Source organism: Chanos chanos, chromosome 2 (assembly GCF_902362185.1).
Source record: "Chanos chanos chromosome 2, fChaCha1.1, whole genome shotgun sequence".
Lineage (NCBI taxonomy): Eukaryota > Metazoa > Chordata > Actinopteri > Gonorynchiformes > Chanidae > Chanos > Chanos chanos.
The window spans coordinates 25,613,772-25,640,726 of NC_044496.1; the positions used below are offsets into that span (position 1 = coordinate 25,613,772).

Sequence of the window (26,955 nt, forward strand, 5' to 3'; positions counted from 1 at the left end):
AAAGGATGGAGGGGAGGGTGGGGGATTTTATGGTAAACACTCCACACACTGAACGTCTCCGGTCAGCATGGGAACACTTCAGCTGCCACATTTGTTTAGCTGGGTCGGACGACTGTGAACGCTCAAGTACACAGGCTCAAGGTCCGGCAAGGAGAGTTAATATTAAAGGGTGTCTGAGTCTGGCCAGTATAGATCATGACACTGAGTAGCTCTCAGAAAAGCCTGTTACCTGCAAACAACAAAGAGCCTGTGAGAGCTCCGAACTGCTCCACAAGCTGACTGAGATAGATATGAAGACAGCCAGTGAGAATTTTATCAGATCAGCTTAATGAAAAGCTACATGAGAGAGGATGAGCAACAAATGATTCTAACAAAGGTTCTGCTCTAAGAATAGGTTTTAGTAAGCAGCTAACAGGATCAGCTCATTTCTACACGAAGTCCCACTAAATTACCCATAAGACCAATTTATCAAGATCATTTATGCCAGATATATGCAGTAATACGAGATTAGCGTAAAAATGTGATCAAAACCTGCTCGTTTTCCTAACGCTTCATAATTTCACTGTGTGTAAGAGTCATTACATCTCATGTGATTGGTTAAGTTCCTATTAACTTAGAAGTATTGTACCAGTCACAAGCTGTGGTACTTGGCTTTATTCTTGAACAGTCTGCCCACTGCTAGACACATTCAGATCATAGGAGAAACCAAACTGGCCGAAATGGTTCAGCTAAAAGCAGAGCCAAAGAGACTGGACAGGCTGTGGGATCAGACAGGCTGTGGAGAGTGGCTGACAGCATGTGGTCTCCAGCAGTGCTGTCTTATGCATTCAGAGACCACTCAGTACCCAGGCCTGAGCTGGTGTTTGCTGAGTCAGCACGCACGCACACTCACTCACACACACACACACACACACACACACACACACAGCCCTCTAAGTCTCCCTGCACCATGCTAGGATGGATTTAATTGCCTCATTAGCGACGGGGCAAGCAAAGAGCTGAATCTTTCTCATTGCTCAATGTCAAGAGTGCATCCAAGAGGAAAGGTTAACGGACTGAAAGAGCATCTGCACCTTTGACACAGGGATGTGTTTGCTCTTCACAATCAACAAAGCAACCAGCTATTAGCATGATGACAATACAAAAACAAGAGCTCTCTCTTCTTTGTCTACTACTAAATAAACTTCACATCCAAGCTAAACACAGGCATTGCGTCTTCATATAACAGACCTACACTGACAAAAGATCATGGACGTAAACTTAAGCTCCTGTCAGCATGATTTTTAGCTTGATGCTGTCCCCAGTTTAAGATTTAATTATTCTGAAAGCCTCATTTTGCAAACGTGGCCATTTTTGTTTCCATGGATCAGAAGCAGCAAATCATGCCAAAAGTGAGCATTCTCCAGGCTCCTCCCTGTCTCCATGACACCGCCTTCAGAGGTCTGTGAGCTGGTCCAACTTCAAGAACAAACCGCTTTTGAAATATGATGGGATGCAAGAACTGTGCAGCATATCAAAATATGTGAGACAACTTTCAAAGGAAGAAACTGAGTCGTGAACATATGGAATCAATAACAACGGCATACGCAATCTATCTTTATTTCATATCTATTTCCCCCCCCCCCCTTCTCCTTTTCATATAACAGTAGAAGGCAAAAATTACATGATGCATATTTCAAAGACGCCTAAGCGTTCCTCCTTTTTCAGGCAAATTTTGCAAAAGGCAGAGAAACTGTCAGTGTGTCTGAAGATGGAGGGCAGATATCCAGGCAGAGATGGGAGAAGAGGAGGAAAAGGACAAAACCACAGCAGATTTACGGGGGGAAAATGGCAGTGTCTGCATGGAAAATGGCTGTGGGCTTGCTCTCTGGATGAAGATGGTGATCGTTTCACATCCCCTGGAGTCCAGTGAGCTCACTGGAACGCAAAAACCCCAGTAAAACCGGTGACAACTTCAAATCAGCTGATATAGAGCTGTGTAGAACAATAACCAAGCTCTCTAGCTGTATCTGTGTGTAATGTGGTTCAGGGGCACCCATGTCAGACTCTAACAGCCCATGTGTCACTGCTTCTCTCCTAAAGCACCCTTAAAGCCTGGCAAGGTAAAAATTTAATGGAAAAAAGGTACTTGGGCTCCATAGCTTTTTCTGCACTAGGCTCGTCAGGACACGGATGAAACATTAAACTCTAAAGATACACATCTGCATGGCTAGTATGGTGGAAAGTCTCCATTTCATCAACAAGTCAAGTCAACGACTCGTAAAAAACAAAGGTGCTGTGCCATCTGTTCTGGAACAATTTCCTTGGGGGGGGGGGGGGGCGAAGATGGTGGAATGGAGAGGAGGAGAGAAAAAAAATGCTTTTTCAGCACAGCAATTTGCTGTGTATTCTACATAATGTAAACACACGACCGTGGCAGTTTATTCTCCTGTACAAACAGAAAATGCTTCTCCTGGCGAACGTGGTCAGTTCCTTAGCCTTTAAAGGTTGACATTCTGTTACAGTGACACATCACAAGGCTGAGGACTGTGTAATCAACCACATTACTGCATTAATGGCCAGCAGCATTGTAACTGATTGATGGCGCACGGTTTTACAATGCTTTTGGCCTGGTATGGACAATATGAGAAGCTTGACTCTGTGCCTTGATAATTGAGCAATCCATCAGAGAGCACTTGTGTTGCCCAGAGAGTATTACATGGGCCTTATGTTGGGCGCAAAATATTACACTTAATACTCTGTGACTGGACTTTTGCAACAAATGTCCTCAAAGACAAGAGCAGCTCCTCTGCATTAAAAATGCATGGATATCCATTAATTGCATGTACATATTGTAACATATGTTACATTTGCTATTCCAAGCACGTAAAAATAAACAAACAAACAAACAAAAACCTGTAGATTAATTCAGATAGCTGTCGAGGAGAGATTACTCTAGCGGGATGGTGACCAGAGTGAAACTTCCCTAAATAAATGAGGAGATTCAGTGGATGGAGCTGAGTTTTGTACCAGACTATGTAACACCTGCCAGAGCAGGCTCTCTGGTCTGTCACTGAACACTGCTGAAAACCTATGACTAAAACAGTGTCTGCCAAAGAGGCATGGAAAAGAGACATGAAATATCAGAATCTCTTTACTTATTTTTACCGTCTCACGCCGCCACTCAGAGCTGTTTCCCTTCTGTACACTGCACTCTTACAATAATGGTGTTACTGTAATCCTTTTTGTGTGGTTTACACATTGAAAACTTACAAGCACTGCAAAACATGACAAATAAACATACACACAAGTAGGCCTACTGTTCTAATGACCAATTTGAATAATAATAATAATAATAATAATAATAATAATAATAATAATGGTGATGATGATGGTGGTGATGATGATGACTATTATGATGATGATGATGATGCAGGTACTGTAGAAGCCCTGTTAAATCATGTCACTGAGGCCATCTATCTGAGCTTTGCATGCTGATAATGTGATGATGTGTGGTTAAGTTTGGACTCTTCGTTAGATGAAATGTGAAGCAGATTTTCTTGCTCTTCATGAATGCTATTAATATCTGTTGATATTTTTCTATAATGCAGGTGAGTGCAACACATGAGTTATGGGTCAGTTTTTCTATTTCTCGTTAAGGGCTGTGAATTTAAGAGGAAGACAATCTATATACAATGATGCACTCTTTCAAGCAGGCATGTGAGTGTCGGTAGCCAGCACTAAAGCTTTGAGTCACATCCTGGCCCTGTCTCGTGACAGTCTTTGTCAACGCTGCTTATGTTTTAACATGGTGGGTAGGGTTTGCTCATTAGCTCTATCAGTTGTAGGAGTAAAGCTGAGTTTTCCCATTTGCTTAACGAGTAAACTATTAAATATGTGTAAATACAACTCTTAAAATGTCTCTTTTTCAAGCCATCCTCAAAATCTCCCTCAGATTCTAGTGTCCTTTTTTTTTTTTACATCAGTGACTCTTCCACCAGAATATGTTGAATTTAAAAGTATATTTATGTTATTGAAGGCGACATGAGTACTTTTGGCCAATTTACATATTGCAGAAGCTCGCATTTTCCTGAGGCGGCACTGAAACTGGAGGCTGGTAGGCTTAGTACAGGATGATCTGTGGAGGCTCTGAGAAGCCGGAGTGGGTGACGAGAGGAATGGAGGAAGGGAAGAGGTTTTGGCTGAAGAAAGAGGGAAATGGAGTGAGACAACGGAGCATGCGGGTTCAAAACACCTAATGGACTGGCCTGCTTCCCAAGCTAATAGACTGTTTCAAATTGAAAGGAACAGCGGGTGTCTAAATAGAGCGACGTGCCACATTTCCTCCTATTCAGTCAGATCTTCCAAAAAACAAAGAGAGAACCCTACACACACACACACACACACCAAGGCCTATAGGGATGCCTCTGTGCTGAGAAACATGCATCTGTGTCAGAGATGATATTTGTTTATCTGTAATCAATTCAAGCAATTCAATTACTGCTGTCCATCAAATGAGAGAAAACAAAGGCCCGATCTTTCCCTAATGAGTTGGAGGCCTCTTGCTGCGAGAGCAAAGAAATGTATAGCTTTGTCTAACTGCCTGAAGCAAAAAAACCTTCCCACCGGTGGGACACAATATCTTTCTTTGAACCATTTTTCATCGAGATAAAAGGAGATCATTAAAAAAGTCAAATCACCATCAGTCACCTCTCCATCATCACTGTATGATGTCCTTACAGATGGATGAGAATGCTCGAGGGCAAATGCAAAAGAAGACAGACAAATTGTCTCAGTGTCTGTTTGGGATCATGAGGAATGTTTATATTTGGAGAGGGATGTATTCCTGCCTCCACTGAAATTCCAGCTCCAGAAACATATTCATGTCCACGTGTGAAAGAGTGACTCAGTCTAAGGCACCCTTACTGAGGGTAGAACACAGTGTGATATTCACGGCGTGCGAATGTAAGTGAGGCGACCAAGGTACAATTATAATGAAGATCCATCATCTGGATTTGACAGTATGATAACCCCTTGGTTGGGTTGATAACATTGCTGAAGAGTGAGATGATAACGCAGTATATTTGTGTGACTTTAAGTGTTAAAAGGCTAAGCCATCTTCATCTTCTCTTCAGCTCTTAGAACGATGTTTTTAAAAAGCTCTTCGAGTGGAGCAGGTCATCCCTAGAGTACGGTACTTGAATCATGAGCTCCCATATCCATAGACACACGTGGGCTGGAAACGAAGTCACTCGTGTAAGGAAGAAAGACTGTAGCAGCAGGAAAGTCTTTCTCCTTCCTTTTTTTTTCGCCCCCTTCTCCAATCTGTTTATTTTGTGAGTCGGTGTCTGTGGAGACATATTGAATGTAGCAATATACCTGTCTTCCAAAGAGGAAGCAAAGATCAAAAGCCGCTTCAGCTCTACATAGACAAGCATGCCAGCCTCATTCCTGCCTGCCAGTTTTTCTTTCTTTTTTTTTTTTTTCCAGCGAGGTGCTGAATGCCTGGGAGGAGGAGAGCACCTCCAAAAGCTTGGAATCACAGCATCCACTCCGTAAACGTGGGTGATGACATTGCTAGGAGGGATTTGAAGCTTTCAGATTTCTGATTCTCATAGATTTGTTCTCAGAGATCTTTGTTTAGGTTACCCAGTCAGCCAGTGTAAACTGTTTTGTATACCGCGACCTGGCCAAAAAGCTTGTAAGGAACGTGCCTTTGCAAGGCGAATACAGACTCACTATAGTTTGTGGATGGAGTCTTTCATCTCATTGTTTGTCCTTTCCAAAATCTCAGATTCATGACGTTGACTACCATCAAAATGTTTACCAAAAGGGCAAAAGACTTGAGATTTCCAGGAACGGGGAAATAAACTCGTAATTGCTTTTGCTCCATTGCCTTTCATGGTTATTTGGTGTGTCAAATAAAGCAGAAGTCCTCCTTCCTTTTGTCTCTAAATAAGCATGGCCACATAGATTAGGAAATCCTGCCACGGCACAGCTATGCGGGAACTCATTTTATAAACCTGCAAATCTGGGTAGGCCTACGAAGGGGGTTGATGGGGGCTTTATGCATGACCAATAACTTACGATCGAAAGCTTCTTTTGCTACACTGAGGGCACGGGATACATGTGGCTTGAATTACGACGAACCTGAACCATTCACAAACATCTGTCAAAGGTTAGCTGTAAAGGAAAATAGGCAGTTCCTGTTCGTCTGTTCCAAAGTAATCTGGGAGTAATTTGCCCAGACGAGTCTGAAAGAGCCAAAGATTTATGGGTCAAAGACTGACTCAAATACAGCTTTGTGTTTACAGTGGATCCCTTTGATTTTTCTCAGTCATGAAGAGCACATTGACTTTATTTAATGTAACACAGAAATGAAAGATTTCTGTCTTTTATTACTAACTACTTACATATAAACATAATGCCCGGCATCGTTTTGCCATCTGGAAACACATGCAAGAACAGACAAAAAAAAAAAAAAAGGTTTTGAAGATTTAGTGCCTAGAATGCTAAAATGTACATTTTCCTCTCACTAGAATGACCTTCAGTTGTACTTTAGAGGTCTTTAGTGTTAAAAATACTCTCAGATTCATGGTGGAGTAATTCTACTGAGAGAACAAGAGTAGGTATATCACAGTCTCTTTTTCACCATTTCTTTCATTCATAGCAGCGAACGATTCAACTCTCCCGCCTACTTAAAAGCACCTCTATAAATGAAATATGAGACGTAGCCATTGGATAAAGACAAAGACCTGAAGAATACTTACAGTCTTACAAAAAAAAACTTCTAGAGAGAACCATTAAAGTAAAAAAAAGACATCTGATAAAAGTCCCGGCTGGAGAATAATAATGCAAAATGACAGTGGCCTGAGACTATTGGGTTTCAGCAGGGTTTCTGAGTTGAAAGAATGTCACCTTAAATCTGACACACAGGGTAACATGCACTCTTATCCCGCAGGCGAGGGCCGTCCTTCAGAGTGCAACACCTTGTTAATTAGAGCCATAGATGCCCTGTCCGTCACACGGATGCTGGTAATAGCAGACACCGAGAGAGAGTCTGTGTTTTTTGAGGTTCTCTGTTATGTGTGCGCACACAGCACATCCCGCCAGAGTGCTGAACCATCTAAAGAGAAAGGTCAGATTCTCTGGAATATATCCTTTCGTGTTCCTGCAGTGGGCCCCTTAGATGCAGAGGGATCCGGACTGTGTCCGCACTGAAAACCACAGGAATGTCCCAGCCACTGTGGAGCCAGACACTCAGGCCAGGTCTGTAAGATATGCTGTTTTGTATGCGTCTCAGAAAAAAAAAAAGGAAAACACTTCAACTCTCAATAAACAAATCATTACCTGAAACTTGGAGTTTTAAAACTACCATGTTTAATTTCCCAACATTGTGGCCTATGAGGCCTCTTCTCTTTTGTTGGAGCAGGATTCACAGTCAGTAGTTACATAAAAATAATCACCAAACTAGACATCGTATTCTGCCAATGACAATCACTAATGTAGAGCTCAGGCATTACAAATAACAAGACAAGGAACTGTTTTTTTGTATTTATATCTTTATAGGCAGCCTACACATTGTTTTTATGTGTCTGACAGCATCCCTCAGAATATTCTTCTGTATTTGTTATTGGTAAACAGTGTAAAGTCGTGTGTGTGTGTGTGTGTGTGTGTGTGCGCGTGTGCGAGCATAAACATTCACACATATTCTAGCGATTCAGGGACAAACACATCGAGATGTCACTTCATAACCCCTGGGTCTGCAGCTTTGTGTCATCTCAACATTTGAGAGCTCCTCAGTCTGCCTCTGGAAATTGTCTAAATATAGAGTATGGACAGAAACGGTCTTTTTTGGCCAACCATGTACACTAAAGAGATATAACGCCTAGCCTGGTAAAACAGTCAGTGCTGAAATGTGCTAATAAATCCATTCAAGTCGTTTCCACACTGATGGAATGTTGAAAAATACTGTTAGTCACAGTGACTCTGGAACATCTTACTCAAGATGAGGTCTGTCAGGAGAAATCAGAGAAACTATGTGACTCAAAGTGGAAGGGCTACTCATTAAGGTTCTGCTGAATTTCTGACAAATGTATTACAATCTGTTATTGCTTCCTGGACATTTAACGTTCCCTACTCAAAGTCCACGGCGTTAGAAATATAGAAAAGGTGATCCATCATCAAGTCATTCTCATTCCACCCTCCCCAAGTCTTCTCAGGATATATTTTTTTAATTGACAGTCTTCTTGTTTTGTTTGTGTATGAGCAGTTTTGACTGGTTATTTTTGTAACATCTGTGCTTATTACTATTACTGAATATCGATCCTTTAAAAAAAAATAAAAATAAAATAAAGCGGTAATAGAAGATCTTATAGGATTTATTCTCTACCCTTTGAAGCCCTGTCCACACTCAGCATCAACTGAACCGCAAGTAGCATACACACAGACACACAGATACACACACACACAGGGAGAGAGGGTAGGGAAGGAGAGAGGAAGAGGAGAGAGAGAGAAAGAGAGAGCAAGTATCACTGATAACCATAATGACGCAAAAGGCATTGCATCATCAGGATGTGCTAAAGGTAAAAATGTTTCATATTTAGCCTGCCCTGTGTTATAGGAACAGATTTGATGTACATATCATCAGGACACAAGTACAGAAATTATATGTGGTTCTGATTTGCAATTAGACGATGATGATGATGATGATGATGATGACTTTTTTTGATGGCCATATACTGACATGTATATTTGAAACTCATACGTTATGCATGATTGAATGCACTAAAATCTTCACAGTACACCAGATCTTCACAAGAGTGATTACTTGAGTATCATTTCGATGGAGGGTCTATCTGTTACACACTGAGTCCAGCACATATTGGTGTCGCTTCTTTCTGTACACCGGTATGAGCGGACAGAGTCCCATATCATCTACAATGCGACGCATGTGACATTTCTCCTCTTCCTGGGACAGCAGACCGGGCTTATGCTCTTGGGCGTATGCGAGGATACGATATGTATTTATTGACGTGGTCTATCCCTAAAAAATGTACCAGAGCTGGTGGGAGCAAGTATCTTTTTAAAATCATTTATCGATGACCTCCGACTGCCACGCCAGCGGGGCTGCGAGAGGAATCTTAATAGAGTATAATCGTACATCTGGACACTACCACAGCTATCAGAGCTTTTCCTCAAAACACGTTGCCCTGTATATCTATGAAAAAACACAGAGGGTAAAATACAGAATAAACAGAAAGTTTGCTGCAGTGAACGTCAGGAAACCCGTCGTTACATCCAACATTTCCTTGTAAAAACGCGTACAGCACCTGGGGTAAAACGGGGTGTACTGAAACAATTTGATCCTTCTTCTGCTTCGTTTGCTCTTCGACAAGACCATCATTTACCATGGAAAGATTTTAAGCATGCTCGATCGTTTCCTAATGCTTGCCTTGCAACATCTTCCTGAGCTCTGACCTCGCCACACGCGGACACACGGGCGCACAGCATCCTCTGCCTCACTTCCATGGCTAAGCACCAGTCGCTGCGTGCAGACCTCTTACAGTCGGGCGTTACAAACAGAATCTATTTTTGCAATCTGTTGTCTTAACAAATTAAGTGAATCTGTCTGGGCAGCGTGCCCGTTCTTTGTCCGCTCTGTAAAGTAGCTACTGTGCTTAAGCTCTATATTGGCAAACAAAAGACAGAAGGCTGCTCTCAGTTCCTCAAGTGCTGTATGCACTCTCTCACGTTATAAAATTCTGCGAGCGAGCGCGCGCGCGCACGCACGCACACGCACACACACACACACACACCTCACAAAGTAGCCTAGTTTATATATCGAAGGTTAGTACAGTAGACAAAGACATTTGTTTTCAGTTTGCAAAAGAGACGCTTGAAACGGGCGGAGGGCCTCTTTTTTTATTAACTGTAGATTACTCTTCACTCTTTCAGTGAAATGGATAGATAGATATATTAGATAGATATATTGTGTCATTGGAGGATGAGTTCTCAAAAAGACAGGAGCGAGGAATTTATCAAACCAAGACGACTCTGAGATGAATGCAGCAAACACCAGGGTTAACGGAATCTAAATTAGGCTCTTATAACATGATTGGCACAAAGCATCTGATCTAGTCACCATGAGACAACGAAAAGATTTAACACAATTTAGCGGTCAAGCAAGTATTTAAAAATGTAACGCAAATGTTGTTACCCCTTTTGCATTTCAAGTTGGGTCAATGAGACACAATTCTTTTATTTTCTTAGTGAAGAAGGTTAGAAATTTCTTACCTAGAAACAAAGACCGAAATGTCGCAGACATCACGGCACCCGAATAGGCTGAAAGTCCTCAGTTATAAAGGTGGAAGCAATGCGTTTTTGGTTTCCTAAAAATTCATTCGAGCGACAAAAGTATTCAGTCACAAAAGCGCAGCACGTCACTATTTTGGAAGAAAATGTGACAGAGAATTACACTGAGCCATGCCCAAACAAAGCAAACATTCTAAGAGTCAGATCCTTTATCAAGGTACACTTTCTCCACGGCGTTTCCATCGGATTCACGGTCAAATCAAAGTTCCCCTTTCGGTGTGGCAGAGGACGTGCGTCTCAGGTTCCTCTTGCCTCTGTGACATAAATGCTCTCTCCTCTGTCTGACTCTCTCTTTCTATCGGTCTCTTTCTAAAAGCACTATGTGCAGAAATGTGCGAGGCGCGATAGGTGGATGCTGAAGAATGGAGACCTCTAGAGTCTGAAGTGCTCACATAGGCTTACGGGACCAAGGTCAGCTAATGCATGTGCAAAAGACAGGTGTCTGCTAAAACTTTCACAAACAGAGCCGAATTTTTTTTCATACAGCGATAGGTCTATATTAGGTTTTTCAATTTCTGTTTATCATTTACATATATCAGAGATGGCACACATAAAATCTTACGCTGCTTCCTCAGCGGCACATTGAAATCCGTGACTTGAAAGGTCGTCTTGATATTTGCTTTCTGCCTGGATTGGGTCTGCAGCTAAATTCACTTCTACAAGACAGAAAACGTTAATGGCGTATTTGCGGAATTATGCGGTAATTGACATAGTAGACGACAATCCACTTTTTGAGCCTTGCGTATTTTATCGTTTCAAAATTAGATTTTAACTTATGACATTGCCATAGCCCATATTAATATCAAAGTCACTGGAATGTCCAGTTACTACAAGAACAAAAATGATGAAATTCCATTGTATTCTTCACTCACCTCTTAAAACAGGAGACATACGATATCGTAAAATCTGATACCAATAACTCTTACATTTGGCCTGGAGCACTTCGGTTAAGCAAAGGGACACACTGCCATTAGGACAAAAGCTACTCCCATGTTCTCCTGTTAATGTCGTTAGCAATACCCTCGCATTGCTGTTGTCGAGACAAAGAACATTGGCATTTCTTTTCAACTAAAGCAACAGAGGATGCCACGAAAGATCAATCAACTGAAAGACATAACATAAATACCCCCAAAACACTCAATATTTTAAACCAGCATGTGTCTTATGTTGTTCAGTTGTGCGTTAAAAGAAGTCTGTGCTACGTAAGACCCATTGCCTTCTTCGACTCTGGACATAATTGCAAGTGGAAACCTTTCTTTCTTTCTTTCTTTCTTTCTTTCTTTCTTTCTTTTTATATCGCAGTACAGGTCAGGTCAATTCTCTAATTAAACGAGAAATTTCAGACGATTTTAGACGGGAAAAAAATCACATTTGTAATTTTTGGCCAGAACAGTTCTAAATAGATCTTGGTGCTAGTGTTTGCCCTTAATAAAATCAAAGGTCTCCGCTGAATGTTGATCTCGCTGATCTTTCTCTCAGACCTTCTAATGTGATGTTATGTACATCAACCTCTTTGATTTTCATCAATGACAAGCATACTAACTCAGTCAAGTTAACTGATGCTTGAACACTGCGTATTTGAATGTGTATATATACATATATATATATATATATATGTGTGTGTGTGTGTGTGTGTGTGTGTATATATATATGTATGTAGGTATGTATGTATGTGTGTGTATCCAAGACATCTCAACAGGTATACCTCTGGTCTATAGAACAACAAAAAATTACATTTCCTTTAAACCTTCATGGTTTCTGATTTATTCTTCTTTTCGTATGTTCACTAGAATACTGGATGAGAATAAATAAACAAACAGAAGCGGGGAGAGAAGACAATGCTTTGGGGGGGGGGGGGGGTTGACTTGCCTGTGGACACCTTAATATCTGGCCGGCCCTATCTATGCTGTAGCTAACTCAGGGCTGCTTAGGAGGCCCTGTCTCCCCCCAAACACCTCAGATAACTCCCCCTCACTCACAGGCACTGTAGCTCCCTTATCAGTGTACCACGTCTCCATTTAAGCTGCTATCACTACTCATTTGTCTTTTTGTTACTTTTATTTTTTTTGCCTACATGACTTTCCTCTTCCCTCGGATAAAAGTGAAGCATTGGAATGATTTCATTTCAGTATGAATTATCATAGTTAGACATATTCAGTTACCAATCCTATATTTTATGCTTCAAATAAAAGGCATACATATCAGGCCTGGTGTGTTAATCTTCTGTGTCCTTTAGATAAGACACCAACTTCGCTTAAATCCTGTTTTAGTTTTTTAAACATCACAGTAAGAGGATAATGAAAAGCCAGGTAATAAATTTTTGAATATTTTTTATTAGCAATGAAATCTGTGCTTCATTCTGCTTCTATTTAAGAAAAAATGTTTGAAGTCACTTTAAGAATTGAATGTTAATGGTTTCAGTTAAGTATTTTAAGATCTTATGTGTAGAAACTTTGCAGTCAACGATGTAGTGTCCCAAATGCTATATACCGTGATGTATCATCTTTTTGTCATTCTTATGACTTGGATTATGAATGCTTTAGCTTGGATTGTCCATCAATGCTACACTGTAGGACAATCAAAAGAAAAGCTTCAGTTTCACATTTATATGCAATGTTTAAATGAAATATTTCACTCTGGGGGGAAAAACATGAATATAAATCATTATTCAAAATTACTTTCTAAAATATTTGTGTTCTATATTTATCTGGGAAAAAAACAGGGCCAAGCAGCAGTAACAATGTAAGAAGCCCTGGCTGTCAAACTATGACGGATGAGAGTTGTCTCCTGTACTGCAGTCTAAGGTGTAGCCACGGTACACAGCATCAGAGCTGCAAGCAGTCACCTCTCAGGGGGGGGGGGGGGGGGTGACACCAAAAAACCTCTCTCTGCCAAAAATTCATCTGTTATTACAGCAGTAGTCAAGTTCTGACGCGTGGCACTCGTGAAAGGTTGACTGGAGCCTATATGTCATTCAGGGCAGGGAGTCAGATGGAGACGTGTGACGGGCAGGTCAGCCGTCACAAACAGGGGGGGAGAAGGAGGCAACATGGTGGCAAAGTTGCCTGTGTTGGGTGGTTTGGCCTTGGAGAATGATGGAGCTGACGAATGCAGATGGTCTCACAGATGGTTGATATTTATACCATAGGCCCTGAAAACTCACCAGAGTGGAAAGAGGTCTTTAAAATGTGATTGGTTCACATCACAATGTTCTATATTTTGGTGCTAAACAATGACTCTGCCCTTCTGTCCAGCCACAGTTAACCTTACCGTCTATTATATTGAAGCTATGAACATATAGTTATATGTGTGTGTGTGTCCACAAAGGAAAATGAGAGAGATTGTTTGTGTGTCTATGATTATGTGTTTTTGAGAAGGAGAGAATGAGACAGAAACGGTCAGAGAGAGAGAGAGAGAGAGAGAGAGAGATATCAAAAAGCCATGCCAGTGAATGTTTTCAGATTTTTTTCTTCCAAGGCATGAAAATGTAATCTTCCCTAAGTGCAGACACCATGATTTTTTTAAAAAGCATTAGACACAACATATCTTCCATTTTACTTCAGAGCACTTTTTAAACTTATGTTCTTTGGGAGCAAATCTGCAATGCAAATTGAGAAGAAACCAACATGTCATCTGTCCGCAGAGTTTTCCGCCCTCTTTGTATGGCACCATCTCCTCCCTGTGACATCATCGGGAGGCGTGAAAGCGTATTCCTTTGACAAGCTGACGCATCCCAGGTACACATGCATACTGAGAGACAGTGAGGCCTGCATCACAGCTGACCTCTGGGACTGAGGCAAAGTTAAAAGGATTCCTCAGCAACAATGCAGACAGAGGCCTTTTTTTTTTTTTTTTGTGCAAAGGTCCTATTTTTAGGTGCCATTGGAATGCTTCAGCGTTAGTGTTTCACGGCTCATGGATCATTTATAATTTAATGAGGGAGGGGGGGGGCGGCCTTCTGAGATTTATGGTCAGGGAGCTGGAGGCAGCAGCAGGCCAGGCTGCTTATTGATCCGCATCGGATGTTTGTTTATGGGTCAGTAAAGCACGCAGTCCGTCCTTTATAATTCAGCTAAGACCCCAGCCAGTGCTCATCGTACTCCAGCACCTTTTAATCCAATAAAATTGTATTCAGTGCTTGTATTTGTGTCCCCCCCCCCAACACACACAAACAAACAAACAAACACACACACACACACACACACACACACACCTCAGCATGTTGAGTAGTCATGGGAAAAAGAACTGGCCTTCAGTGGCATCTAATCTGTGCTACTAGAGACTGAACAATAAGCAAAGCAAATGGACTTCCTTAGTCTGGCCCTATCATTAGAATTGACAGTGTGTGTGTGTGGTATATGTGTGTGTGAGTGTGTGTGGTTGGGAGATAGATGTCTAATCATTTTTGTCAGATTACTACTGACTTCAAAAGTTCCACACTGTTCTTTGGCACTCTTTTATCCTTGACAGTCATACTTGCAGAGGAGGAGTGAGAGATACTGGAACGCATAATAATTACAGACTGGCGGGGCCGATGCAGAAACCAGGCATGAGAAAAATAGGCAAAAGGATGCAGAAGAAAACATTTTTTTTATACGAGATCCCATTTATTCACTGGTCAAAGGACATCAGGGAAACTGGGAAACGTGTCAGTGTACTGCCCCTTTAAGAGATGAAGGGTAGCTCCAGCTTTTAGCTGGCCTTCTTTATTCAAGGTGAAGTCATTGATTTCTCTTGGATATCATTTCTGCTACATTGCACACAATACAACTTCTTGTTTTGTTAACAATTGAGTAGGCTGTGGTGGTGGTAGTGGTATGGGGTGCGGGTTTGTGCGTGTGTGTGTGTGTGTGTGTGTGTGTGTGGTGGGGAGGGGGGGGCAGAAGTACAGCAATGGAATAAATCACTGAGAATCTTGAAGACTTAACCAGTATTGACACACTTCTTGAATACTTTGTTTGTAAGAATAAATGGTTTGGAACAGATAAAACACACTAACTTGAAGAGGAGGATGAATATTGCTCTTTTTCACTCACTGTGTCACTTGCGTGCAATCATTCATAAAGGATTTTGTCACATTCTACTGCTTCTGTAATATTGTTAGATTATTACTAATGCTCTGTAATGTGCTATTACAAGCTCCTAATCTGTCTCTGTCTCTCTAGCCACATGTCGCAGGCCTTTGTATTCCTCCCAAAGATCCTCATCAGAAAAACAGATTGCCTCAGTTGTGGGGACTGAGACGCTAATAAGATGAGATCAACTAAGATAGTGACCAAATTGAGTTACACTGTTAGCGCACAGCACTTGCCCAGCCTCTGCTCGCTAGCAGATGCACACGGGTACTCATGAATTCTCACCTGGCTCAGGCCCCATAGGGATTTCCGGAGATTTCCGACTTTTGCTGTGCCTGTTTTATTTCGAGCTGTTCCACTGGGACCTGCTTTCGACAGTAGGGAGTTTATACCACGGAGAAATGACCAAAGCAAGTTTTACCGATTGTTAGTCCCCCCTACATGGCTGTTCGCGTGTGGCTAATGGGAAAAGGGGAAGCAATCTTTGTGTGCCTATTAGGACATCTGAAGTGTCTCAAGGAGCGATCAGGAATTTAAAGTTCTTTATTGAACCAAATGAATTAGCTGATTAGCCTTGGATTTAAAGATAAATTGAATGCCTTCCCTGTCATTGATTCCTCTAGCTTCTCAGATGTTGATGTTTTGGAGGCACTTTGCGAGAAGTCTGCTGAGCCTCTTGGATAACAGTGAGATACTTTACTCACGACCCATCACCAGTGCCGCATGCTTCTCAACAGGATCATTATCCTCGCATGTACATTTCATATGCAATACTGAGAGAATAATGATATTAAGACAGATCTAGATATTTATTCTCTCTCTCTCTCTCTCTCTCTATATATATATATGTATATATATATATAGATAGATATATAGATATATAGATACATAGTTTAGTTTAGACACACACAAACACACACACAGTAGCTTGGTTCAGCACCTTTCACTGATTTAGTTTGCATTTATTTTATGACATGCATGTGTTCAAATATTTGCAGGATGTTGTCCGTAGAAGTATAAATGAAGCCAGGAGATGAACAGTAAATCAGTGGGCTCTCTGCATCAAGGGGTAAGTGCAGATACACCCAGTCACTCTCTGACACCGATCTCATGAATCATTCTGTTAAATGAACCAAACAGAGCCTGGCTCCAGCTTATAATTCTCCACATCTATAGTGCCCTAGCCATTTGGTTGAGAAAACCTTTATAGAAAAAAAAAGAGCAAAAGACTGAACAAACAAATCCAGAAACTGGACAACATTATTATTATTCAAAGACATCTCTTTGCTGATTTTTTGCTATCACTTGAAATCCCTCGTTTTAGATCATTTTGATGTCAATGGTAGAAATGGTAGAAATGGAGAAATGGTAGTCTTTCTCCTCTACTTGTCTCTTAAACTACTGGAGACAGGGCTTTTGTTCTCCGTAGGCTCTTGGTTAGAGTCCTTCAGGTCAGAGGTGAGATTGCATTCCTGAGAGGATCACACACGTGCTCAGGCACTTTGCTAAGTATGGAGCAAAAGGGCCTCGTTTCAATTTATGGGGCTGAGAGAGAGAGAGAGAGTAAGAAAAAAGAGTAGTTTCATATCTCCTTCTCTTTGGCCTTGCACTGCAGTACAGAGACTGACAATTCGTAGATAACACAAACATTCACCCCTGCTCACCTCATAACTTCAGCAGGAAGAGGAATTTAGCTATTTTCCCCCTCAGTGGAACTTTTATGACTGAACGCATTTTGAGGACAGTTTCAAAAAGATTCACACACAAAAAGGTAGATCAAGAAACCACACGAGATGCCCCAAGCCTTTTTTTTTTTATTATTACTGAACTCCTATCACAATAATATCCAGGTAATTGCCCTTCAGATTCTAGTCGGACAAAAATATTTTCAGTGATTTAGAAAATCAACATAACCGTGACAGTGCTTGGAACCTCTGTGAAGAAAGCAATAAACGAACGAGACCGTTCAGCCTAAAAGCATAAAGTCTAAAATGGATACCCTTTCTTCCCTTATGGTTTTTTAAAAAAATGATGAAATTGTTGGTCACAGACACGTCTGCGCCCGTGGCTGTGTGCGTCTTCACGTCCAAGACTGTTGCTATTTTTCTCTTTTACCATAGACTGAGGCAAGAGTTCCACTCAGCTCAGCCAAGCAAGACCATTTCTTTGACAAACCAGACAGCAGAAGAGTGACAGCGTATAAAAAAAACAAAGCTGACTCAAAAGATATTCCTCACATCCACATAATGTTCATGCCGCCGCGGGAGGCCATTAAGCGAGGCTGTCGTCGTGTTTGATATAGAAGATTATGTGATTTATATTCACTCTTAATGAGCTTATGCAGACAGGCTGATATTCCACAATGCTTCTGTGAGCTGAGCTTTCTCTTGTAAAATATCGGTGCTGTGCTAAAAATAGACTTTCCCTCAGTTTTGGGTTCAAGGAGAAACAAATTTTAAAGCACTGCCCATGATGCTTCAAGAAACAGTAATCAGACAATTGGAGAAAAGAAAGGAAAAACGGAGAGGGAGAGGGAGAGATATAGATAGATAGATAGATAGAGAGAGAGAGAGAGAGAGAGAGAGAGAGAGAGAGAGAGAATCAGAGAGACAGAGAGAGAATGAGTATTGCTAGGTTAGGTGTTCATTTTCAAGAATCGTCAGTAAATCACACTGGGAACATACCAGCTCTCTGCAGGTAACCAGAGCTTATACATTAAAAAAATCAATCAATCAATCAATCCACACCTTTCATTCATGATGTGGATGGACTGGTTTTGTTTGATCTTCACTGTGGGGATAGCTGATGCCTATAATGAATGTGGAGATTAAGGATATAATTAAAAATGTTTAAGATGCACACAATGTATGTCTATGTCAGTATAGTGGTGCTTCAAATGTAACTGATAATTACATGTGAATTGATGTACACTTAACTTAAAGAAAATTATATTAAAAACAAAAAGAACATACTCAAATCATTTGAGTGGTGGTAATGAACAAACACGAGCAGCTAAGAGCAGCTGATGATGGTTGCATATTCGTTATTAATGCTGTTTCAGATTATGAACACTTCAGTTTACAATTTCAAGACCCAGACACAAATCTGCCTCCATCTCAGTTCTGACCTTTGGGTCTGGTACAGGTTTCATTTATCACCACAGTGAAAATAGAAGTCTCCATAGATTTTTTCCCTCTCCGATGAAGTCAGGACATTTAGCAACGAAACCCCTGATGATGGGCTGGGCAGGCAGCTAAATCACAAAACCAAGGCCTCAAAGATCTCTGCCGGTCCCCACACCATTTTATCCCACCCCCCCTCTCTCTTTCTCTCTCTTTCTCCTTCTCTCCCTCCCTCCCTTCCTCTCCCTCTCTCTTCCTCATTTTACTCATGAGGATTCTGATCTTGCGTGATTGAATTCCTCCATCTTCTCTCTCTCTCTCTCTCTCGCTCTCTCTCTCTCTCTTCTTCAAGAGGAGCTTAGAATGCCTAGATATCTCTTTTTATAGAACTTATATTAGGTAGCCAAAGAAGCAGGTGCTACCTCTTGGTCTCAAGAGTAGAGGTAGCTGGCAAGAGGGTGAACAAGTCAACTTTACATGCATGTATTCCAATCAAACTGGTAATGAATATGATAATAACAGCTTGGCCTCTATATATGAGTGACTGATGTAGAATGAGGGGGAGAGGAACATCGCTTTGAGGAAAACGCTGCATAAACCGAGCCCAAAAAGAAAAAAAAAACTCCTGGGATATCAGATAGAAAGTGCTGGCTAAAAAAAAATAGCTCATTTAAATGATGCCTTTCTACAGGGATTTCAGATGGCATTTGGAGGGGAAAAATCCTGTGTTCAGCTTCACCAGGAAAATTGAGGTCCCAAATGATCCTTCAGGCCCTACAAATTTATAAGCACTTTCAAAGAAAACAAGCATTTTATCCTTTTCCTCATCAATCCATCCCCTCATTCAGTAGATGTTCCAGTCTACGCCATGACCTTTTCCTGAGGAGATTTAATATTCTCCAGATTCAAAAGAAATTGTAGAACAAATAATGGTCATTGCTCAGAAGAACTTGCTCAATCCAATTATCTGAAGGGTTCAAACACTAGAAAATGAGACCACGGCTCAGTGCTTACCATGAGAGCCTGCTTTTTGAGTCAAGTATCCCTGCAGTGATTGGAGAAACATGCTTGTTCACTAAACATCAAAGCACAATGAGTGCTGACCCCTAAGCCTTCAGGTTTCATCTAAATAAAAGCTAAGACCTGGTTAGTGTCACTAGATCCCCAAAGTGCTGGAGTGGGCAACAAAATGCCTCTCTGACACCTGGAACTGTATCTACTCAGAACCTTAATGAGGTGTGAGATAGACATCATGAAGACGCCAATCTGCAAAAGACAAAATATTTGGAATGAGAGAGAGGTTTGGGTCCCAGAGATGAATCATTCTGATCCAATCAGGAGACATGTCAAAGTATTGCTGTTGTGTTGATCGTTGTTCATAGCACTTTTGTAGCCCCACTGTTTCTACCTGTATCTGCCGGTAATCCACTCTTCTACATCCCTCAACTTTTCTTATACTTGTTTAATACTGAACTTAGCTGTGAACAGACAGCTCCTTAATGGCTACATGCTTAGTTTGTAATTGACCTCACTTGGAAGCTGCTTTGGATAAAAACGTCTCCTAAATAGATAAATGTAAATAAATGTAATAAATGTGAGAATAAATGTAAATGTACTTCCAAATCCATCCTTTTCTCCCCTCCTGGAATGTGCGTTTACCCATGCTCTTGCAGATCTCCCTCTTGGAAAACATTCACAACTACGTGAGCAAGGCAGTATGTCCTTTTTCTAAAACATCTGAAGCCATTCAGAACATTTTTTCACAAGAGGAAATTGTTGAGCTGCATTCTGCACTTCTGCAATAGATGAAATATCTATTCACTTAACTCTGCCACACAACTTAAAAGGCACCTGATTGTCTTTGATATCTGTCCAAAGGAGTGTGGCTAACTGCCTCGTTTCAGACTGCCAGCGACAATCAGCACATGAAATCCATCTTGGATTCAATCAACGCACCTAAGCGCTGAAAGATAGCTTTTATTTTTACGTTTTTAGTGATACATACATTTCTTAGTGATCATTATCCCTTGATTTTCCAGTAGGGCCTTGAAAGGATTTTTCCCAATTATTCCATTGTTCTGTTCCTGTGCTCTTGTTCTTGCTACAACTGTGCTAGCAATTTTCATGCCTGAGAGTTTCCGCAAGCCATCAAGACAGTGTCTGTACTTTAGCTCCAATAATAAGCTGCACAATTTTGTTGAAGAGTTGCAGTTTAATTTGAACATGTTACTCATATGTTTTCTTTAAGTTCTGCCTGTGTAGCCCACTAAAACATTGATAACCTCTTTCAAGCTTGAGGCAAAACATTTATCCACAGTTATCAACTGCTAATGAAACACCTGAAGCACTGCGTGATGATTAAATCATAGGTCACAGATGGCACAATGCTCACAATAAAGTCTGGTGTGAGGTAATGTTTGTATACATGTGATAATCCCTATAGTGTGCTGTGCTGTTTGTTCTACTGCTATATTTTAACATTAGAAGCATTTTAAAAATGAACATTTATGCATTCCAATGCTGATCCTAAAGATCGCAAGACACAAGCACCACACTTACTCAGCAGTCATGGCTTGATCACTGCTGCTGCAGTCAATATGAAGGATAAAATTTGGCCCAATGCATATGAAAATGTGTGGACACATTTTGTCTTCAGAAACAATCCAGACAGCCAAGAACTGGACAGAACCAATGCCATTTGTAAATTCTGCCATTGTAAATTCTGAGACAGCAGATGACGGCTAAACCCACTGATTGGATGCATTGGTGCATCAGGTTCGCTCTGCCAAGTTACACTACACATCAGAGTGTGCAGAGAAAATCACTTAAGCAGGCCTGTGGCTATTCTGTAAAGACATCTATACCACATTGGGGAAAGTAATGGATTTAGATTGCAAGAGATGATTGAAGAGATGCAATATCCTGTCTTATTGTTACAAAACCAACACAGCTGTATCAGTGTGATTTTTTTTTTTTTTTTACTATAGAGAGAGGATTCTTACATTTCTACACAGCTACTGTTTTTAACAAGAACCTTGACTTAAAGTAATGCTTGAACTAAATGTACTCACTGCACGTCCAACACTGACCTTCCATAGAGCAGGTCCTTCAAGCCTTTATTAGGATCAGAATTCTGCAGATCATTTTTCACCTAATGGGTGTTTTTCTGTCAGATAGAGTGGCTGTGTTAAGATGCAATGTAAAAGCCTGTATACTTGTTTAAGACTCTAAGTGAGTCCAGCTAAACTCTCTTTTCTTCACCACAGACCCCATCTGGACCTTCTACCATCTTAAAGGTTTTTCTAAAGACTGATGTCTCCAATGAGAAATCACAATTGTCAGATTTAGCAAAGCGCTCGTTAAACTCCTTGGCTCTGACCAGCCCCTCCTCCTCCTGAAAATTCCCCACAGAACCAAAGCCTGTGATTTTTTTTCCTTATCAATTTATTCCTTTCACAAACCACCATAATATTGTTAAACTAGACTCTCTATTCTAAAGAAAAAATCTGTCTTTGTAATTGGCATCCATAACCATCTTTATGTGTCACCTTCAAGTCATCTTTCCAATAATCAACAACATGTTGATAAAGAGAGAAATAAAGAGAGAAAATTTCTAATTATGCATTTCATTATAGTCATTGCAAAAACTGACATAGTTTAACATGCATTGGGCGTTTCTATAGGCTTCCTTTCCCTGGTCCTCCATAAACACATTCCACTCCATTGAAGAAAGATCAGCCATACTGGTCTTGTATGAGCAGCAGAACAGCATGTTGTATAATAGAAGAATCCTCTTCTGGTATTGCCCCCTTTGAGCCACAGCATACATTAGCCATTCACACAAGTAATGCACTTGGGTTTCATAAAACACAAATGACATCTCTGCATGCGGACAGACAGAGAACTTGAGTGCTGAGGTCTGGTCTCATAAAACATACTCCTTCACTCAACACATTACATCACAGCGGGGTTTACTCTCTCTCTCTCTCTCTCTCTCTCTCTCTCCACAGGCTGCCTTTGCTTTACACACATTGTCCAAATAGTCTTTTCTCTATAGAGTCCAAAACCGCAAGTCCACATTTCGGTGATGCTCGTGTGAGCCTTGCTTTGTGTGGCTATCTAGACAAACAGAAATCGGTGTCAACAAACAGAAAACAAAAGCCAATTAAAAGCAACATATTGATTTTAGTATGTTCACATGGTCTAGCTTGTATCTCAGTCAAACCCAAATTTTAACCTTTGTATAAAACATTCAGTGCAGAATAGAATGACGTTGAACCTTAGCGTCTGCAAAGCCAGTGTTATAGTATATAGTTCCAGTCTGAACTACAAGGATTAGCAGAGGTCTTGGGAACCAGAGACTTACTGTATGAGACATTAGTTCTGTGTGATTGGATATTAGGTGACATCCGATCTCAGTCTAGACTGAAACATCAGTTAAAATAATATCATTATATAACTACCCATGGAGATATATATTTTAGTGGCTGCGTCAGCCCCATACACGACCAGGACTTACTGCAGGGGCCTTTTTTTCTATACAGGTAGCAGCTTCCTCCTCTCCTGCTCCTGCTCACCTGGTACACGTTGATTTGCAGGCCTGCCAGGCAGGTGCTGGCGTGGTGCCAGTGATGCAGTGGCTCCCTCCAGCTCCCATCCAATCCTACAATCTGTCTGATCACTGCCTTTTTCAGCAGAGGATCCCGGACGGAGCCCAGGAGCTGGCACAGGAAAGCACAGAGCTCAGTGTCTACGGCAGAGATGACTGAGTGGGCTGCTCCTGTGACTGCCTGGTGTTAGTGGAGGAGCTGAGACAGGATGTGTAATATTCAGCTGATCAGGTCTGCTCCTCTAGGTTTCTCTGAATTATGTACATGAAAGAAAAACAGGTGATTTTCCTATTGAGAGAGAAGCATAATTGAAAGCGACACGCACACTCAGACACGTGTGCATGCAAACACACACACAGACACACACACACACACACACACACACACACACACACTGGAGAGAGAACACAACTTTCAGTGCAACAGGTTCACACTGTGCTTGCGGTCGCCTGGACAACACTGCTAATTCTACATCCACATACACGACTAGCAGAATGACCTCCACAGTCTCATAAAAAGTAAAGATAAGAAGGTACAATTAGTCCTGTCAAATGCAATGCTAAAAATAAGTCGATAGAAAATAATTAGAATGTGGTTCACGCAGTTTTAATCGCTGCACTCAGAATGATGCAAGCAGAGCCGTTTATTTCTTCAAGGTAGACACTTAATGGTAATTGGACCAATCAAGGCTCTTTTGCATTGCACTGCCCCTCTCAAATCCATCAATGTCAGTAATTTGATTGCTGTGATTATATACTGGCCTAATTATACGGAACCTTTCCTTTCCTTTACTTTCCTTTCCATAAGAAACTTGTATAGAATTTAGGATATGAAAGTAAAATATTCAAACTCATAGTATAAATAAAAAAAATTGATGAAATTTGTGGTAGTTGTGGTGTCATTAAAATACAGGCTGATATCAATCTACTGTATACAACCACAGAAATCCAAGCAAACAGCACTTACTGTCTATTCTTATAGTGTATGAATACAGGCTATGTGTGCAGAGTGAAGATGGACAACCTGTTACAGTGAAAAGAAAAAAACATAGAGACAAAAAATGAAATAAGAGAGAACAGGGGTAAGTACGAGAAGATTAGACACAATGTACGAACAGAGAGAGAATGAGAGAAGAAAAGACAAATAAGTGGGAAACAAACAGAAGTCGGGAGTAAGAGTGAGAATCAATACAACAACTAAAAGAGAGAGAGAGAGAGAGAGAGAGAGGGGTGAGGGGCAGAAGCTGGTCAGAAGGAAAAAGAATGACAGAAGAGAGAAAGAGGCAGATTAAAAGATGAGATGGAGTAAAGAGATAGAGTAATGAAAGATGAGAGAAAAAGAAGATGAAGATGGAGGAAGATAAGAAGAAGAAAAAGGGTCTTCCTGGTTAGACAGCCCATTTCCCCCTGCTGCAGTTCCTTTTCAGCTCTTTCTTTTAGCCGACTGAGAAAGAGATGCAACCTTGCCCTCTGCTGCAGCACTGCAATAGCAGTGTGGACTATATGACTGGCCATATGACAGGGTTTTTGTATATTCCTTGCAAGAAGCTATTTAAAGGGCAAGTGGCGGTGTTTATTAACAGTGCTATGATTAGCTCAACTGAAGCTCATAAAACAAAGCCCCTTAAAATAGCCTGTACCAAAATGCGGTGGATCTCACGCTTCAAATAATTCCTTTTTATTTACAGGGTCCAAATTTCAGTTTCGGCTGTCAGCTCACCCTTGGGCTTTGCTGAGGGGAAGATAGTTTCTATGAGGTAGAGCAGAAAGCTGGCACTCAGAGATTTCATTTTGTGTTGATGTTTTGAGAGAAAAGGGGGAAAAGACAATTTTGGAGCTTTGTCTGGTCAATGAATGTCTCAACAGGCTATGGGCATGCGTTGTCCAGCATGGGAAAGGAGGGGAGTTGACGGAAAAATAGCCGTCTCGTAAAATTAGCCGCCTTTGCTGGCCCAATTCTCCAGCCTCCAGCATCTCCACTAATATTAGTAAATAGGCAAGCATGATGGCTGCAGCAAACTGTGATGCAGACTAACTCCTGCCCCAGGCTGTTCTCAGAAATAGGCAATGTCTTAACCCATAACAATACCTCTGCCGGACATCCAGTCTCAATAATAAGCCAAGAGGGACAGGACGACTCAAAGGAGGTTTAACGAGAGTGTGTGTGTGTGAGTGTGTGTGTGTGTGCGCGTGTGTGTATGTGTGAGAGAGGGTGCGAGAAATCTACACACAGTACTCACTTGTGACACACTATAATTCATAATGGCCACGACCTTGAGTTGGGTGGCTGAGTCTTTAGTAAAAATCACACACACACTGCTTACATGACACCACACCCACGTGAGTCAAATTATTCGAATAGCCTCCATTTTGGAGGACCAGTGAAGCAAAAATTATGGTCAAATGGACAAGGCCGCTTTGGAGAACTTGTATAAATGATGGATGTTCATGTCCATAAGCAGAGGGAAGAGCTGTTTAAATTCTGTGAGTGGTTCTTTTACTTTGCACCGACTCTAGCATTATACTTGCAGATCATTCTGGCACTGACTAGCCTGCGACAAATTTTCACATTTTTACCACATATGTGGACACAGTGTTGAAATATTTCACACAGCACAGCATCGGTGATCACTGAATTCACAAGTAATGCAATCTTTGGCCCACAAAATAGGATGAAAAACACTGAGATGGTAAAAAATAATAAGTAGAGGCAACCATATGTTCAGTGAACTGAGAAGGACTCAGCTAAAAGAAAGTCATTTAGAATTTCAGAGAAAAATAAGAGAACAAAAACACACTATTCATTCAACAGATCTACGCAAGCGTTCCAATCCGTCACCTCTGGTTAGGAAACAATGCTGGAAATCCTCATGAATATCTTATTTTGCTTTTATAAATAAAATAAAGTGCACAAAATAAACAAAATCTATTCTAGAACAATAGGTCTTTGTGTTTGTTCTGTTTCAAAGCAATAAAAGAGCAATTTCTTCTCCTGTGGAATTGGCAAGAGTTATTCGGAACCACAACACACTGCTAGCTGTCAGCAACAGCAATAGAATGGCACATCAACAATGTTTCCCATAAAATCTCCAGAAAATATACACAAGAAATAGATGGAAAAAAAACTTTTTGTATGACTGTTCTATAAAGCCCATCAAAAGGTGCTTTGTGTATCAGATAAAGAGAAATATAGCATCAAACTTAAATTCAGACCCATCGCTAACCATTAAGTGGTGTCTGAAATGGAACATTTTTATGCTTATCTTAGATTGGGAGAGGAATAGGAATCACTCACCTTGTCCATTTCACATTGTTGTTACAGTCCACTATAAAAGTGAAGTGCGCAGAACTAGCCATTTGGTAAGAGGTAGATAAGATGGTTTCGAATTGAATTGCCAAGGGACAGACATTTTAATAAAACTGTATGGGTAGAGGATACAGACGAGAGGTAATCATACCCACTATTCAGTGAAAAAAGGATAGATGTGTGATGTGCTGCGTGCCAAAAACCGACCAACCAAATAAATAAATAAATAAAATATTAGGTTACAAAAAAGACATTCAAATTCTGAGACATTTCCTTGTGCTAAATAATAAAACAATTCCTTTTGTTTTCCTCATTTCAAAAAAACTTAAAGTCTTAAAGTCTGCCAGAATTCAATTTATCCTTCTTTCCAAATGCTCATAACATCCGTCTCTAACTGAGCGAACAGGATGCTCCTAAACCCCACAACACATTCATATAATCCCAATGATTCAGTAATTGGATTTTTGGTAAGAGGTTTCCAAGTGTGAC

General features: G+C 40.9%; 1 protein-coding gene across 1 annotated transcript in view; it reads right to left on the reverse strand.

Moving 5' to 3' along the window:
• clmpb (CXADR like membrane protein b) overlaps positions 1-26,463 on the reverse strand; it is a 71,990-nt gene extending 45,527 nt beyond the window's left edge. The window contains exons 1-2 of the mRNA XM_030765204.1: positions 26,455-26,463; positions 23,128-23,271 (exon numbers count right to left, since the gene is read on the reverse strand). Of these exons, the coding sequence (XP_030621064.1) occupies positions 23,128-23,271; positions 26,455-26,463 (153 nt within the window). The remainder of the gene's footprint in view (positions 1-23,127; positions 23,272-26,454) is intronic.
• Between the last annotated feature and the right edge of the window lie 492 nt (positions 26,464-26,955).